Source organism: Watersipora subatra, chromosome 4 (genome assembly GCF_963576615.1).
Source record: "Watersipora subatra chromosome 4, tzWatSuba1.1, whole genome shotgun sequence".
Classification (NCBI taxonomy): domain Eukaryota; kingdom Metazoa; phylum Bryozoa; class Gymnolaemata; order Cheilostomatida; family Watersiporidae; genus Watersipora; species Watersipora subatra.
In genome coordinates, this window is record NC_088711.1 from 38,238,505 (window position 1) to 38,255,033 (window position 16,529).

Genomic DNA, 16,529 nt, shown 5'->3' on the forward strand with positions numbered 1-16,529 from the left:
ATGGTATATGACTGAACAGTCATTTTATGTGTGGATAATCTATGGTATGTTGCTAAACAGTGCCTTTTTATACATGCATAATATATGGCATGTTGTTAAACAGCGCCTTTTTGTGTAAGTATAATCTATGATATGTTGCTGAACAGCACCTTTCTATGTATGCATTATCTATGATACGTTGCTGAACAGTGCCTTTCTATGTATGCATAATCTATGAAATGTTGCTGAACAGCGCCTCTCTATGTATGCATAATCTATGATATGTCGCTGAGCAGTGCCTTTCTACATACACCTAATATGAACCCAAACGTTCACATGCAAAATTCACTCCCAAGATGAGCTTTTTATGTTGAAACTGCCACAAGTTGGAGCAAATATTTCTATAAGAGTACACCACAATTAATATTTCTATATCGTTATACTGTAATTAGTTCAACAACCCAAAAATCAAAAAAATAACTCGAACAAAACAATAACACAATAAAACAAATGCTACAAACTATGCCAAAAGCTAAACTACTTAAAAAAATAAAAATGATGGGAGAATAATCAATAAAAAAGCTTTTACTGTCACATTAGAGACACAAAAATGGAGCATAGGCACAGTAATGTTAAGGTACGGTACAAAAGACAAAATTACAATAAACCTTCAACTTCAAGTTACTCACACTAGCCTTGACTAACTCTAGCTTTGACCAACTAAGTCTAGCTTTGACCAACTAAGTCTAGCTTTGACCAACTAAGTCTAGCTTTGACCAACTAAGTCTAGCTTTGACCAACTAAGTCTAGCTTTGACCAACTAAGTCTAGCTATGACCAAGTCTAGCTTTGACCAAGTTTAGCTTTGAATAACTTACTCTAACTTGACAGTAAGTGTGGTTGAAGGTACTTGTGGCAAGTATAATTATACTTTTTATTTTAACTCACGAAACAGTCATGCTTCGTTTCGTGTATTTGTTGAACCCAATGTTAAAAATTACTTCGTGCCAAGTCATATTTTTGTTCAAGTTAACACCCTATTTTGGAAAACTCGAATGCTTATGTGATCATAACAAGTAGAGGTTTGATTACATATCTTACATACCTAGCTCTGGCAACTAAATTCAAATGCACGCAACGATTGATCATTGTCATTAATGAATTAGTTGATTTATCATCAACTAATGGTTATCTGCATAATGGTTATCTGCTTACTCCTTCAGGTAGGAAACAACTAGAAAAATCCTCGTCATTGGTGAAATCTGTCGCTTATTTTTGACGCTAACAATCTTCCATTTTTCTATCTTCCATAACAATATCCATTCTTTTAGCAGAGAAAGGTATTTTGAACGCTATATGTCAAACCCTTTACCTTATTTGATTTTGTTGGCTAACTGTTACCCTTTTTCTGTTCTATAACTCTTGTATGACATAAGTTAAAAAATATTTGTTTGAAATAAAATTACTGCCTATAGTGTAATAAGTAATATATAAAAATAACAGACATGATGCATCTGGTTGACACTTTGTATGCAATGCCCACCCTGCTGATAAATAGATTTATGCACCTTGGAACTCATTTTGAACAAAAATAGGTCATCCAGTAGACACAAGAAACTTTTGTGAAGTGATATATTGCAGTATTCTTGTACTAGAAAGCCTATGGCTTACAAACACCTGCCTACGCTAGTCTGTGCCATTCCATAAAACAACAATGACAAAATGATTGAACTGAATAGAGAACAGATGACACCCTACCACCACTGGCAGCCCTCCTCGCACAGATGAAGTAGATTCTGGTGTAATCCGTAGTCATACTTATTCCAGACCAAGTAGCATGCAGCAGACAGTCAGAGAGGAGGTTTGAATCTAGCCTACTAGCCGCTGTTACATAATTTCAAAGCTTTCATTCCAGCTAATATCCTGCTAAGCCACTATTATACACCTTGTGACCATTTGATGACCTCATCCCATTTCAACAATTTCTACTCCCTCAACCTATACAGTCCAGGTTTTCATGATCTAGCCTTAGAGGAATGACATACACAAAATCTAGTAATTTGGAGCAATCAGGATGTGACAAAGTTTATTTTATAGTAAGTTATATTGGTGGGCATATGGGTCTATTTTAGTCAGGAGTAAGTCATAGCGGTGAGACATGCGGGCGTACTAGCAGTAGCCTCAGGTTCATCATACTGTCTTAGTCATGTAGCTGACTTCCTACTTAGCTAATGAAAAATGTAATGCTATTTGCAATGCATTATTACTATATTGTTTCACTTGTCTGAGGCTTTAGAATAATGTAGTTTACAATATTCAAATCTTACACTTATAATTATTGCCATCTTGTCAATGCAGCTAATTTTTACATTCACAATGTTAAAAATTTAAATCTATTTTATTCATGACTGTTTAATTGGGATACATCCTATCCTTCGTATAAAAGAGATAGTATACAAATGATTCATTATAACCTCAACGAACTAGGGCTATATATCCATGGATCAGTCTTTCACTAACAAAAAAAATCATGATACAACGATCACACAACCTTCATAGACAGACCAGCGTGTTTTTAGATACCTGATAAGAAAACTCTCATGAGAGCGTATGCAAAAGGCCCAGGTGAACCCAAGGAGACTTATTGGCAGCTAAGTAAGTGAGTATTGTGAGTAACAGCGAGTGTTTACTCAACATATTGATACAACATACTCCCCCTTGATTGATTGCATCACTAGGCTGGAAGAAGGTGGCATAATAGACTGCAAGCCATGGGCATCTAACACAAAGAAACTAAAGATGAAAATTTAATGACTCTTGAATCAACATAGTGGGAAGCGTGGAAGGCCTGCACAATTAATGCCAACAACGGTTTGTAGGGTTTCTTGCACAAATGCTGCTGATAACCTGACAATCACACTGAGAGAGATCAACTTTGCATATGCATCCTTGTCAACTTTTTAAATGGCATGTAGAGTTGTGTTCTCTCGATACTGATTAGGTAATACTTGTGTAAGTTAACAGTTCAATCACTCAGAATTCATGTGAAATTGGACATCATAATAGTTCTGTGACAAGCATATTGACTTTTAAAGTTTCCTTTAAAGTTAGGTAGATTATTTAGCTGGACACAAAGGTTATGTTCCGGACACGCAGAAAACAGCCCTACAACCCTACAAATTATAGAAACAATGGCAGTATTCACATCACTGTCTATGGTGAAACGTAATCAAGAGAATCACTCGAGATGATATTTAGCATGAAGTTTTGATAAAATTATGAAAAATTAGAAACAATGAAATTGGAATCAATAGAACAAAAATCATTAAAACTAGAAACATAAGAAAAAGAGAAAAGCTTTTATTAACTGCTCAAGCTGGTTCCACCCATTTTTACTTTAGTGAATCTGGCTTATGGTTCCTTGAGAATTTAACAACCTCACCACATAATACTGAAAAACAGACCTCAACAAAAAACATTTCACATCATGTAATTAAATGGCTGGTTTTACAAAAGGCAAGCCTGATCACTAGAGCCTTAGATCCCTCCCACTTCCCTCTGTACAAAGCTCCTCACACCCGTTTATTGCACAAGATTCTGCATGTATGGTAGCAAGGCTAAATAAATACATGTACACGTATGGTTAAACAAGCAATTTCTTTTAGATTTAATTGCTGACAAGGAATAATTGTCTAGTAATTCTACTATAATTGACTGCTGACTAACCTCTCCTCAAGTCTTACGGCTCACAGAGAATGTTAAAATGTGCCTATACACTATGACTTATTACTGACTTGATCTTAGCCTGTATACCCCACCAAACAATTGAGTAAAAGAAATACAGTAGTTGTTGCATTTATTGTGGTTTGTAGAGGTTTTGGGAGTATTTGAGCTTCATAACCGAAATGAAAGATGTAACAAACATACATAATAAAGATCAAGTATAACGTAATGTTGAATTTTAATATCATAAAGCTTTGGGAATAACATTTAGAATAAAACCCTCTATAGCTCAACCTACCATGTAGCTCTCATAGCACCCACCTACCAAAAATCCTTTAAAGATCCATTCACAATATATCTACCATAACTTTACCTACCATATATGCCCTATAGCCCCACCTACCAAAATCCTCTCTAGCACTCCGACATATATCCTTCATAGCTCAAAAAACTGTATATCCCCTACTTACTGTATATCCCCTATAGCCCCACCTACTGTATATTCTCCATGGTCCACCTACCATATATCTCCAACTCATCTCTAGAGTTCATCCCCTGGATGGTCGAGGCGTAACCATCTGAGTGTTCTGACCCTTCCTCTACAAAAAGTGATTAAGCAAAAACATCAGAATATGGAAGGTAACCAAATAAAGTCATGCTCTATACCTAGCAGCAAAAGGGTTTCTATAAAAGATCTCACGCAACTCATCAACCATGGTAAAGCAGCAGGATTGTCAATGAATTCCACCAAATCTGGTGACCATACATAAGGTACTTGGACAGGAGATGAGATAGTGCAAGTATTCCATGCTATATGAGAGTATGCGAAAACCAGAGACACCTTATTTAATTCAAATAAATTCAACAGAAACACCTGCGCAAATTTATTAAAATGCGAAGATAAAGTACTAATATATTTACAGCATTCACACCGTAGCCTTCTGTATTGGCTCAACAATGGCAGTCTCATCTGAATCTAAACTTGAGAAGTGTGTCAGCATTAGCATTGTTAACATCGCTCAGGATTGTTAACATCGATCAACATTGTTAACATCGCTGAGCATTGTTACGATCGCTCAGCATTATTACCATTGCTCAGCATTGTTAACATCGCTTAGGATTGTTAACATCGCTTTGTGTTAACATGACCAACAAGGACATGTTGCAGCTGTGTAGATATGTGTAGGGGTATACGTAGTAGGTATGTGTAGGGGCCACACAGTGTGGATATGTGTTGAGAGCACCCAGAGTGGGTATGTGTAAGGGACACGCAGAGTAGATATGTATAGGGGGCACACAGAGTGGGTATGTGTAAGGGACACACAGAGTAGATATGTATAGGGGGCACACAGAGTGGGTATGTGTAAGGGACATGCAGAGTAGATATGTATAGGGGGCACACAGAGTGGGTATGTGTAAGGGACATGCAGAGTAGATATGTATAGGGGGCACACAGAGTGGGTATGTGTAAGGGACAGGCAGAGTAGATATGTATAGGGGGCACACAGAGTGGGTACAGGTTGTGCATTTGAATTCCACCAGTAAATCAATCATCCGTAAACTATTAGAGTACAATGGTGAGTGTGAATATACTCATATCAGCCTCATCGACAGCCGATACTTTAACACTGTTTCGAGGCTACGATAGCTGATGCCCTTTTAGCGTAATGATCGTGCTTAAAAAATGTCGTTATTGGACTCGTCTGAGAGTTGTCTCATAATTGATGTGCAATTATCATTAAATGCTGTGTGTAGATAATAACATTAATATTATAAGTCTAACGACATTGACTGCTCAGGTCAAGGACAGATATTAGTCAAGTATAGAGAAGTCGCATATATGGGGAGGAATCTGTGAGCAGAAGGATTATGCAAACCAGCGTAAGTTGAACAAGAAACTCCAAAAATAACTGCACTCTCTACTAGAGCGGAGGAACACCCACCTGCTGCTATGACAGTCTGTTCCAGCGATGTGACAGATCCAGCCAACGAGAGCTCCACTAAATCATAATAACCAGACCGTGTAGACAATTGTGAGTAAGGACTTTGTTAAGAGCAAAAATAAAACAGTAGGCCACAAAAACTATACCCTCAAAATGTCATAACCTCAGATGCTTGGTAAAAGTATAGACATGATATATAGTGACTGCAAAGAGTGCTAGTCATTAGACTAATGCAATTGCTATGACATAATTTTAAAGGTTCATCCTTTATTAAAGGTCAAGAAAGAAAGAATCCGACAATGAAGTATTGCTCGCGGAAAAAAGTCGGCCACGATATATCGAGACGGTGATGACCAAAAAAGTAGTAATTGCTTCACAATGAAATGGAAATGCCGAACAAAATAATCAAATTTGCATCAAAGGTTTTTCTATAAATGACGCAAAAAAAACAACATGAATACCTAAGAATTTACAATTTCAAAATTCATGACACCAACCTTGACACAGCGTTAAGATGATCAATAAAGCTATTACCTCAGCAATGGCACACCATGGAGGTGATTCAAAATGGTTGTTGTGACAAAGTCTCAACATTTTAGCAATGAAAAACATTCTGAAGATCAAAATAAGCATCTAGCAAACATCTTACACATCAAATCAGTGAAAATAAGAATGATTATAAAAACACATGTGAAACAAAAATGGAGAGATACCAATGTCTTGACCCTCACACACGATTTCTTCAGTTGAATCAGTTAAAAACAGTCATCTAGAGATGAGACCCCTCGCACATATTCTACCAAACTGACACACAGTGTCTTAGATGTGTTTCTATAAGACTGTTTTTACCTTGCTTGTGTAGATCATCCCCTGATTCGCTGGAGGAGGCATTGCTACCACCTCTCTCTGCCGTCGGTGGACAGGGGGTTGAGGTGTCAGTTTCACCCATTAACTCGCTTCTCTCCAACCTTAGCTTTTGCTCCAACAGTCGGCACGCAGCGGCGCTGTCTCCGACATTTAACTCGTGCTCTGATCAGAAAAACCAAAATTTTGTTACACTAAATGATATCTGAAAGCAGCAAATGGTGTTCACCTGCAACGTATTTTAGAAATAAAAACATGCGCTTGAAAAGCAATCATCTCTGCATAAAACAATTTTTCCCTGACATTTTGCAGTCATTAGTAGATTTTCTTACAAAATTGTTTGGCCCACATTTGTGGCTGATACCCAAGGCTATTCCTAGCAGAATTCTAATCCTAATTTAAAATGAGACTAGGGATAGTTTCGCTGCAGACCCAAGGGCACTGCAAAACACAAATTCTGTATGGAGACTGCGGAACCAGCCTGATTTTGCCACAAAGTCGTTAGTTTGAAGACTAGCTTTACCTATTTAGGGATGTTAAATTGAGATTTGATTGTCTACATGTGCAAGTGGGCATTGAAGAATGATCTGTCAACTTATCTTAGGATCTAGGGAATAAAACGTGTTACGGAACCAGGTTGGTTGATGAGTTATTGTAACCCTTTCTAAAAAAACAAACTACTCAAGCTGTTAGGCAAATGTTAACAGATCAGGATGATGAAAACGTTAGCATGAGAGAAATATTATAATAACATATATGCTTTTAACACCAGTTTTCTCTTGCAGAATGATCTGAGCTTCATAATACATCTTTGACACTTTATATAATGCGTCCTTGACCGTTTATATAATGCGTCATTGACACTTTATATAATGCGTCCTTGACCCTTTATATAATGCGTCCTTGACCCTTTATATAATGTGTCTGTGATACTAAAACACTATTTAAAAAATCATTATTGATCATCATTTGATCATAATCATCAGATCATACATTGACTGTCATTAATGTATGAAAACTTGTTGCATTCTTGAACATTTTACAAGCCAACCTTTGACTCCGCCATTTTCTCATTAAAACTTTGTTAATGTGAAAAACTGTAAATAGGATTTTTTTAAGAGCAGTGAAAGCTCGTTAGTGATAGAAAATAAACATTTGGAAATATGAAAAATAAATTAAAAAACAACACGCGCAAAGAGAGCAGCCATAGTTCATTAGTTAGGGTCCTGACATATGATCAGTAGGCTCGAGTAGCATCGCGATATCAGGAAGGACATTCAAACATAATTGCTCCAGTGATGCATAAGTTCAGTCTGTAAACCCCGATCAGACTAAAAACCCAGAAAGATGGCTTTCTCGGAGAAGTATCAGACTATAAACAAACTGTGAGTTTGCTTATGTGCAAATGAGGTTGAATAAGAGTCGTGAAACCGATAAAAAAATTAATGAGAACACCATAAAAATTACCTTCATCCAAACTGCATACCAGAGTCATATCAATCTATATATATATATTTATATATATATATACATGTAAATCTTAATGTTTGTCTTTTGTTTGTTGGTCTGTCTATCCATGTGTCCAGTTGTAGTGATAAAATTTTAGGAACAACAAACCCCGTGTGCAGAGGTTTTCATCTCTGAATCTCTAGTTGCAGAGGCGGCGAGCTTAAACGTTAGAATACGCATCCAACGGAGCATAAGGTTCAATAATAGTAAAAATGTTTATTACATATTAAAATACTCACGCTTGAAGCGCTTGGGGTTATTAACCAGCGCAGTTGATCGTTACGCGTATCGTAATGATTATTAAGCTGGCTTAAAACACTACCATTATTTTAGTAAAAGTTTAGACTACTAGCTTATGAAGTAAGTTACTCAAATTCATTGTGTAATTATTTTATTACTCATCCAACGCTGGGCGTTCACCTAGTAAGATAAAGTTGCCAAAGTGACACACGTATTACAACACTTACTCAGGTTACACATTACAGATCAGAATAGCGTTAGTCATATGGTTCATGTACAACAGTCCTGCAAAGCAAATGTGAACTGAAACCACCTACCTGAACCGTATGATACGATTGACCCATTGTTATTATGACTTTCAGAGCCAACAGAATCCACCTCCTCAAATTCTTCCTCGATGATTTCTCTCTTCAACCCGGTCACTGAAGAAGTTGATGAGAGGACAGGTAGTAAAACATTCTTATTCCGTGGCTAATACAACTAACACTAAGTGAAAGCTGGTACTAGCTAACAGTAATTCTCTTCTAGTAACTAGCGTTTATCAATCTAATTATATATTTTGGAAACCGACAAAAACAAGTTAAGATGATGTAAGGTTAATAAATTGTAAGCCCTGAACAAGTTGAGAAAAACAATAGATAAGATAAGATACATCAATAGAGCTTTGCAACAATCTAGTTGGGATAATTCCCATCAAATACTTTAGCACAGAATGGACCCTGCTTATCCGAATGGGAATCAAAAAAAATATTTTGCAGCTAATGAAAATAATCCAACACATTTTCTGAAAAGCTAATGCTATTAAGGCAAGAACATTAATAAACTACAGTCATACCTCAATGTACGGGCTTAATGCATTTGATGGCTGAGGTCGTATGATCATTATCTCATATCTCAAATTAATTTTTCCTATAGGAAACAATTAAATACAAATTAATTCGTCCCCACCCTCTAAAAACCAACTTGAAAAACAGAATATTACGACAGGAAAATGTGTTTTTAATTTTCTAATTCTCCACATACGCTCACAAAGTGATAAATACCTATCTAGTGGTTATGATCTTGAATAAATTGTAACATCGCGGTAGATGTACATGACTTGACGGCCACTCGTTTGGTACGCCACATTTTTTGGACGCTCACATAACTTAATGCTTAAATTCAATTTAAATGAATTTAGCTTACTTAGCAGACACTTAAAAATAAGTTTTAATTTTTCATTGAACTAAATTCTAATTTAGTCTTCGTTTTAATTTTTTTAATTATCTGATTCCATCGTGGCTCTTTTTGACTCATTTACACCTTCAATTTTAGCGTGCCTTTTTAAACCTTTTACAAACTGATCTGACGAAAAAAACCTGAGCAATGCTGCTCTTGTACGCAGCCTCTGGCATACTCAGCCATCTAGCGGCCGCATCGAGAACCCTATCGTATGCTCGCATCTCAATTTGTTTCGTATCTCCAAGGCAAATATTTGCTCAAAAATTTCCTCGTATTACAAATTCCTCATGTTGAAACACTCACATCTTGATTTATGACTGCACCTGCAAACAATGTCATCAATGTTAAATATTTCAATAGTAGGTTAATGTTATAGGAGCGTCTACTGTAGTATCACTCTTTTATATTTCACAAAGTATTTGGTGACCACCTCTCCGTTTCTGTACCATGGCAAGGTGTTAAGACCATTATTGAGAAACTACTTACCTTTCTTGGAGGTGTGAATGTCATAGATTCTAATATCAGCACCCTAGTTTATATACTCAGCTACTCACATGTCAAATCTATGATGTCTTCTTGAGAACTGCCTTCGGCAAATGCACCAGCATCTTCTGTATAATGGTTGTGTCCTTCATCAAGGTCTTCGGAGAGATCGAGTTCTTCTTCCACATGATCAAGAAGGTCCTGCATGTCTGCCAGAGACTTTTCCACTACAAGTTATAACTGAAGGGTTAAAAATAATAACTCTCAAGACCTTAGAGGGATGAGACACACTCTTATCATAATGACATTGTTTAGTTGCTACCCAAATGTACAGCGTTGTAGCGCACTGAAGAAAAAAGCAAATTTTTGGTTATACACCGCTATAAAATTTGTAGTGCATTTGAGAAGGATGTTAAAAACCTCGTTCTAGCCACTTGGGTAAATTTACCGACCAATGACAACAGCTTTTATTAAACTAACTGACGAGACTTAAAATGATTTAATAATTAGCTTGTCTCTAGCAACATCATATACTGTACTACTTTTTGTTAGTTAAACAAATATGATATGAGATTTTTTGAGAATATGGCCATTTGAGAAACTGTGCTATAAGTCTTGGTTAGAAATTCTCGGCACTACCCAAATTGGTATATAAAACCACTATCTGCAATCCTTGGAATGTGTATGTCGACATATGACGAGCTGTTTCATATAGCAAATGACACGGTGTACATATAGCAAACATATGACATGGCGACCAAATGTATGTCATAAACATACATTTGGTGAGCCACATATGACTTTCACCAAATGAAAGCAATATATCTTGCTTTTTTGCTGTATAAACATAGTGAATATAACCAGCAGATAGATGAAATTGGGTAAAGACTTAACTTTTACATAGATAAAAGCAGTGATTGGTCAAAGCCTCATCAAAGAATGAATGAAAAAAAATTATACATTAACTCAGGGCGACTACAGCATACTCAGGCACTACTAAATTGCTTCAGGACTAAAAGTGTCATTCTGAATAAGCTAAGATAAAAACCAGAGAAAGGAGGGCCATACATTATATACATGTACATGTATATAATGTATTCAGATATAAATATAAGAATAGACAGACATGAGAAGAAATGTTGATTAGCCGTAGTAGCCAATGAAGTCACATAAAGCCTCATTAAGGATTGGTCAAGACATCCAACCACAAGAGTACCGTACAGTGACTTGGAGGACAGCAAACCATATACATAAACCATTGACTAATGCTTACTCAGTCCTTTGTGACGACCTACTCAAACCTCTGAACCAAAGAAGCAATCACAAAAGACTTGAGTCCGTTATTTGCAGCCCACAATACAATAATATGAAGGAAAATATTATTAGAGAGCATGAATGTTTACTCACTCGTCTGACTAAAGAAAGTATTTGAAACACTGATACAACTCTCAACAGGTGCTCAACAAGTGCCAAGATCACGCAGAACATAAAAGCGACAGTGCTAGCAGAACTTCTTTCATTTTGTGACGATGATAAATAGTTCAGATGGAGATACAGATACAAAAGCGGAGCAAAACAGTCGTTAAATGGCATTCATTCAGTGCAGAAACAGGAATTAACAAGCAAAAAAACTATACGATCTTCCTTACACTACAGGAGGAAAAAAGACAATGAATCTATATGCACTGATGTCAGTGACTAGTAGTAATATAGAGGACAAGAAAATGTATGTGAAGACAAGAATATCGGGCTAACATTTTAGTAACCTCTTTAGTAGAGGCAGCAAGAAATGCCCCTCTGAATTTACTAGCCAGGTACTAGCGCATTTTACGTATCAATTACATTGATACGTAAAATGCGCTAATTTTAAATGGTTTTTGATCAAGTTAATTTTATTTCATGAATAACTTAGTGCATAATCAGGTATACACCAAGTTACTCATGAAAACACATCAAATCCTAACATCCATGCGAGCTTTATTTGAGTTGTATTATCTCACACTCCTGCAGCTACCAGTTCAGTACTTTGATAAAACCTGTCAGAACACTACGCTGTTCTCTAGAACAGCGTAGTGTTCTGACAGAACACTACGCTGTTCTAGAGAACACTACACAGAACTCTATCAGCGTAGTGTTCTCTATCCATGTACGCTTTTCCTATCGGTGATTTTGACAAATGGAAAGCAATTTGCATAATGCGAACCTCGAGACGCGAGTTCATCATCCAAGGGGTCAATGGAAGGGTCTAGTGATGCCCCATGTGTCATCTCTACATCTTTCGTTTCAGTTTTTTTATGGAAGTCTTTCATGGAAAATGTTGAATGGATATTTCGGGCTTCCAAATCTAGAGGTGGTTGAGCTAGAAACAAAAAATGAATAATGCACAACATGGTTAGGTGAACGATCCCTAAGATGAATATGGATACATACACAGCTCTTTAGACTATAAACTTTAAGAATCTACACATCCTTAGACTATAAACCACAGAAATCTTCTTAGACTATAAACCATAGACATTTACATCCTCTTAAATAATAAACCATAAACGTATGCATCCTCTTAGACTATAAACCATAGACATATGCATCCTCTTAAACTATACACCATAGACATATGCATCCTCTTAGACTATAAACCACAGACTTATATATCCTCTTAGACTATACACCATAGACATATGCATCCCCTAAAACTATAAACCATAGACATGCACATCCTCTTAGACGATAAACCACAGACATATATATTCTCTTAGACTATAATAAACCCCATACATATACATGTATATCCCTTTAGAGTGAATACCAAACAGTCACAGCTAGTAGTTGGTTAGTAGGATGTTGAAGCCAAAGAGTGACCATTCACCTTGCTTTGTTTCACTGTCAGACATCCTCTCATCTCTTGTTATAGCTGTAATACCAGAATCGCTGTCGCTAGAAATCATTGTCTTGTCAAAGTTTCCATTCAACTGTCTGAGACGGTCTGTAAATGATTTGAAACATATTACACCACCCGGTAGTTACTCTCACGGAAGTCAAACACTATAAAAGGCAAGTATTTTACTATTTACCAGAGAGAAATAAGAATTGCATGTCTGCTGCTGATGGCTGGTTAAAAAGTCAAAAGCCTAAAGCAATTGTGTGGGGAAACACCAAGCGCTTCAAGATCCTATGAATCTGAGCGACAGACCTTCAAATTTGACTCAGCTTTAATGTCTATGATAAAAGGTTGTTAAAAATGAACTTGTTATTTTTAAAGGCATGAAATTTAAACTTTAATTTTAAATTTTAAATTTAGACAAAGTTCTGAACATCTGGAATTTAGTGAAAACAAACATGCAGCTGTAAATTTAGATAACATGACCATGTATACAGTCACCACTGTCTTTTGAAATAAATACATTAATTCCTTAAAACTACGCGAGGTATATTTGAATTGTCTTATCTCATTCTCCTGCATCTACTAGTTTACTACTTTGAGAAAGTCTGTTGATACACTACACTGAGCAATTATGAGAAATTTAAGAGATTTACTCGACAGTTTAGTTCTATGAAACGAACATCGGACAATACTAATACCTCAGCTCTGCAGTCTCTATGATAGGGACTGTTGAGAAGATAAAAAATCCTTTTTGTTCATTTGCGCTTTTCAACATTTCAGGAGTTTGTTTCAAGTTTCAGAGTTTGTAGTATAAGTCAAGCTCTCACGTCAACCACATCGATGTTATTTTTAGCTCTGGCTTAACAAAGACATTGTTTTTCATCTAGCTTTTTCATGTCTAGGGTAACAACATAAGCGAGTAAAATGCATTGTTGCTATCAAAAAATATAATCAACCAATTACAGATGCTAAACATCATAGCTAAGACTAGTTTACCGATAAAAACATATACATCTCCAAAACCCTCAAACGATAGCTCTATACAAATACATTACATTATAAATTTGTGGTTCTATGAAAGATAAAGTTAACCAAAACTGAATGATTGACATAAGAACCTAGGCGTCATCTGTCCTTGTTATTAATGACCGATAAAGGGATTATCCAGCCTATAAATCATATTTATATAAGAGGAGGAAACATCCCTCTAAAACTTGATGATACTCGTTTGCTTACGTTGAAACCCCACCATAATGTTGTAGACATGGTTACTTGTTCAGCCTAGCAAGAACCAAGGCTTCCAATTGGCTAACTAGTCCTTCAAAATACACTTCCATTGTGATTGGGAACTTACTAACTATACTGAATAATTGACAAAAACTAGATGGTTTTTAATTTACATAAACTGAAAAAATTACAAATTGCTTAAAAACTTGGCAAAAGTATCGCCAACCAAATCTTTCAAATGTGGCTAAAAATGAATTTTTTACTGCAATATTTCCTCAAACAAAGCGCCATTGGAATGGGAATTTTTGCAGGAATTTTTAAAATGTAAAAAATACTGTTGTTAAGAAGATAAACCATCTTTCAAATTTGTCGCACATTTTCAACTTTGAAAAACATTCAGAGATAAATTTTTTAAGGCATTCTTTACAAAGGTAAAGATTTACCCTTTCTCTCTAAGTTCACCTTCCCAGATAAAGCAAGCCTGCTTAACAGAAATAGGAGAGTAGTAGCATCAACTGCGAGTCTATTGGCAGCCAACTTTAATAGGGGACAATAAGGAGACATTTTGAAAAGCCTGTGTTCCAAGCCTTAATCCCTGGCCTTAGCCTGTGCGTTATGAATGTGCTAATTTACAATTCAGTAGTTGAATGCCGATGGAGAATGAGGTAAAATGAGACCATTTTTAAGATTCCTTCTACTCACCAGGGATAAACTCGGTGCCATTGTTGTTTCTCTCTTTGCTAAGAGAAGATAACTCCTTTAAAATACTTGTGACTTCTACGAGGTCTATATTTGAAGGTGATGACATGGCTTCCTGAAACATAATGTAGAGTTTCAAAAGCTGTTGAATTTTTCTTCTGCTACATTAAATCCACAGGCCAACAAAATTCCAAACCACTGCATAAAAATGGAATGGATTTTACAAATACAAGCTTAAAGGAGTAGCCAGACCGAAATTGAGCTGAGTATTCTTGTGAGTATTGGAGGTGGTCTAAGAACTTTTGGCACCAGAATTTTGGCCCTGTTATGTTTACATCAAAGAAATTAGTTATGCTTATATACTGTGAATAAATAACATGATAACAAAAAAATGCAGAAAAGATTGTATTCAAGAAACTTTACACAATATTTTTTCGAAACACATAAAAAATAAATGTTTACATTACCATCACCAAAGTTTGATTGAAGGATCACGTGAACTACATCTGCCAAATATGTAATGTAGTCATTATGTACAAATTTTCTCTTCCACTTCTACTTAAAATCTGTCGAGCCATAAGTCACGACGAAAGACAAATAAATTCTGAACTTGAAACCCGCTCCAAAAGTCGTGACACCAAAAAAGTCCCATTCCGATTTGGGTGTACTTATCTCAGCTAAAGCAATCGAAGCTTGCAAGGCGAGTCATATGGGCACCAGCAAAACCCAGACACTGAACGGATGTTCCAAGTATTTCCTGTGCCGATATCGCAAAATAGTGCATTCGTTTGTCAATGAAACGTTGACGTTGGTACGCTTACCTAAACTAAATCAAACACACTGTTTAGTTGCAAGTAATTGTACTTAGAACAACGATTTTTTCAACTAAAGATTTTGAGGTCATAATTTTCAGTTTTGTTGCCATACAACCACCGCGCTGGACCATAAGCTATTAAGTGACAGAGCATAAAGAGCAAATAGCCCGAGCTTCATGAATAACTAGCGGTATGTCCAGTGATGCCAGGCATTCCTTTTATTTTCACACAAATAACCTGCAGGTGGGCGTTGAAGAGGCTGGTTCTCAGACACAAGACAGAGGTATAAGACTAAATATTTTGGAAAATTATAGATCCTTTTGGAAAACCTCTGTTTCCTATTACAATAAAATTTAGTCGGCTCGCTCAAAATATAGAAACCCAAACTGATGTTGTTTGCGTGTTTGCACTGAAGTTCCATCCATCTACATGTAGTACCGTCTAATAGTATATCCAACTACTATTAGATGGTACTACATGTCCTACTATATCCAATTCTACCATCCAACTAAGCCTTTCCAGTATCCATGAATGTATATACTCCTGACCATAGGGCTCGTTAGCTATAGTTTGAATGTATGTATATAGTATATACTCTGGACCATGATAGGGCTCATTAGCTATAGTTAGGCTATAGTTGAGGTGTAGTATACTTTTAATTTCGTTAGAGAGATAAAATAATAAATGTTGTTGCTTCTTCACTCATCATTCCCAATTTCTTTCATTCCCACAACCCTTAACTTCGAAGTCTGGTTGGTTGCAGGGAAGGTGCATTAGTTTATAATCATTGTCAACACAACACGTAGTATCTACGTAACAATGACAGCACAAGAAATCAGCGAGTCAAACCGGATACTCACTCAATCGGAAACATCGCTTTTCCAATAGGATCTATAATTTTCCAAATATTTTTGGCAACCTGGTAGAAGGCTTGGACCATATGCAT

The 16,529-nt window shown here is 36.3% G+C and overlaps 1 protein-coding gene across 1 annotated transcript in view; it reads right to left on the reverse strand.

The window, feature by feature from the left end:
* Positions 1-16,529, reverse strand: part of LOC137394227 (calponin homology domain-containing protein DDB_G0272472-like) — a 90,972-nt gene that overhangs the window by 54,383 nt on the left and 20,060 nt on the right. Inside the window, exons 3-10 of the mRNA XM_068080949.1 lie at positions 14,772-14,883; positions 12,828-12,944; positions 12,165-12,320; positions 10,033-10,188; positions 8,575-8,679; positions 6,494-6,673; positions 5,645-5,701; positions 4,223-4,300 (exon numbers count right to left, since the gene is read on the reverse strand). Coding sequence (XP_067937050.1) covers positions 4,223-4,300; positions 5,645-5,701; positions 6,494-6,673; positions 8,575-8,679; positions 10,033-10,188; positions 12,165-12,320; positions 12,828-12,944; positions 14,772-14,883 — 961 coding nt within the window. The remainder of the gene's footprint in view (positions 1-4,222; positions 4,301-5,644; positions 5,702-6,493; positions 6,674-8,574; positions 8,680-10,032; positions 10,189-12,164; positions 12,321-12,827; positions 12,945-14,771; positions 14,884-16,529) is intronic.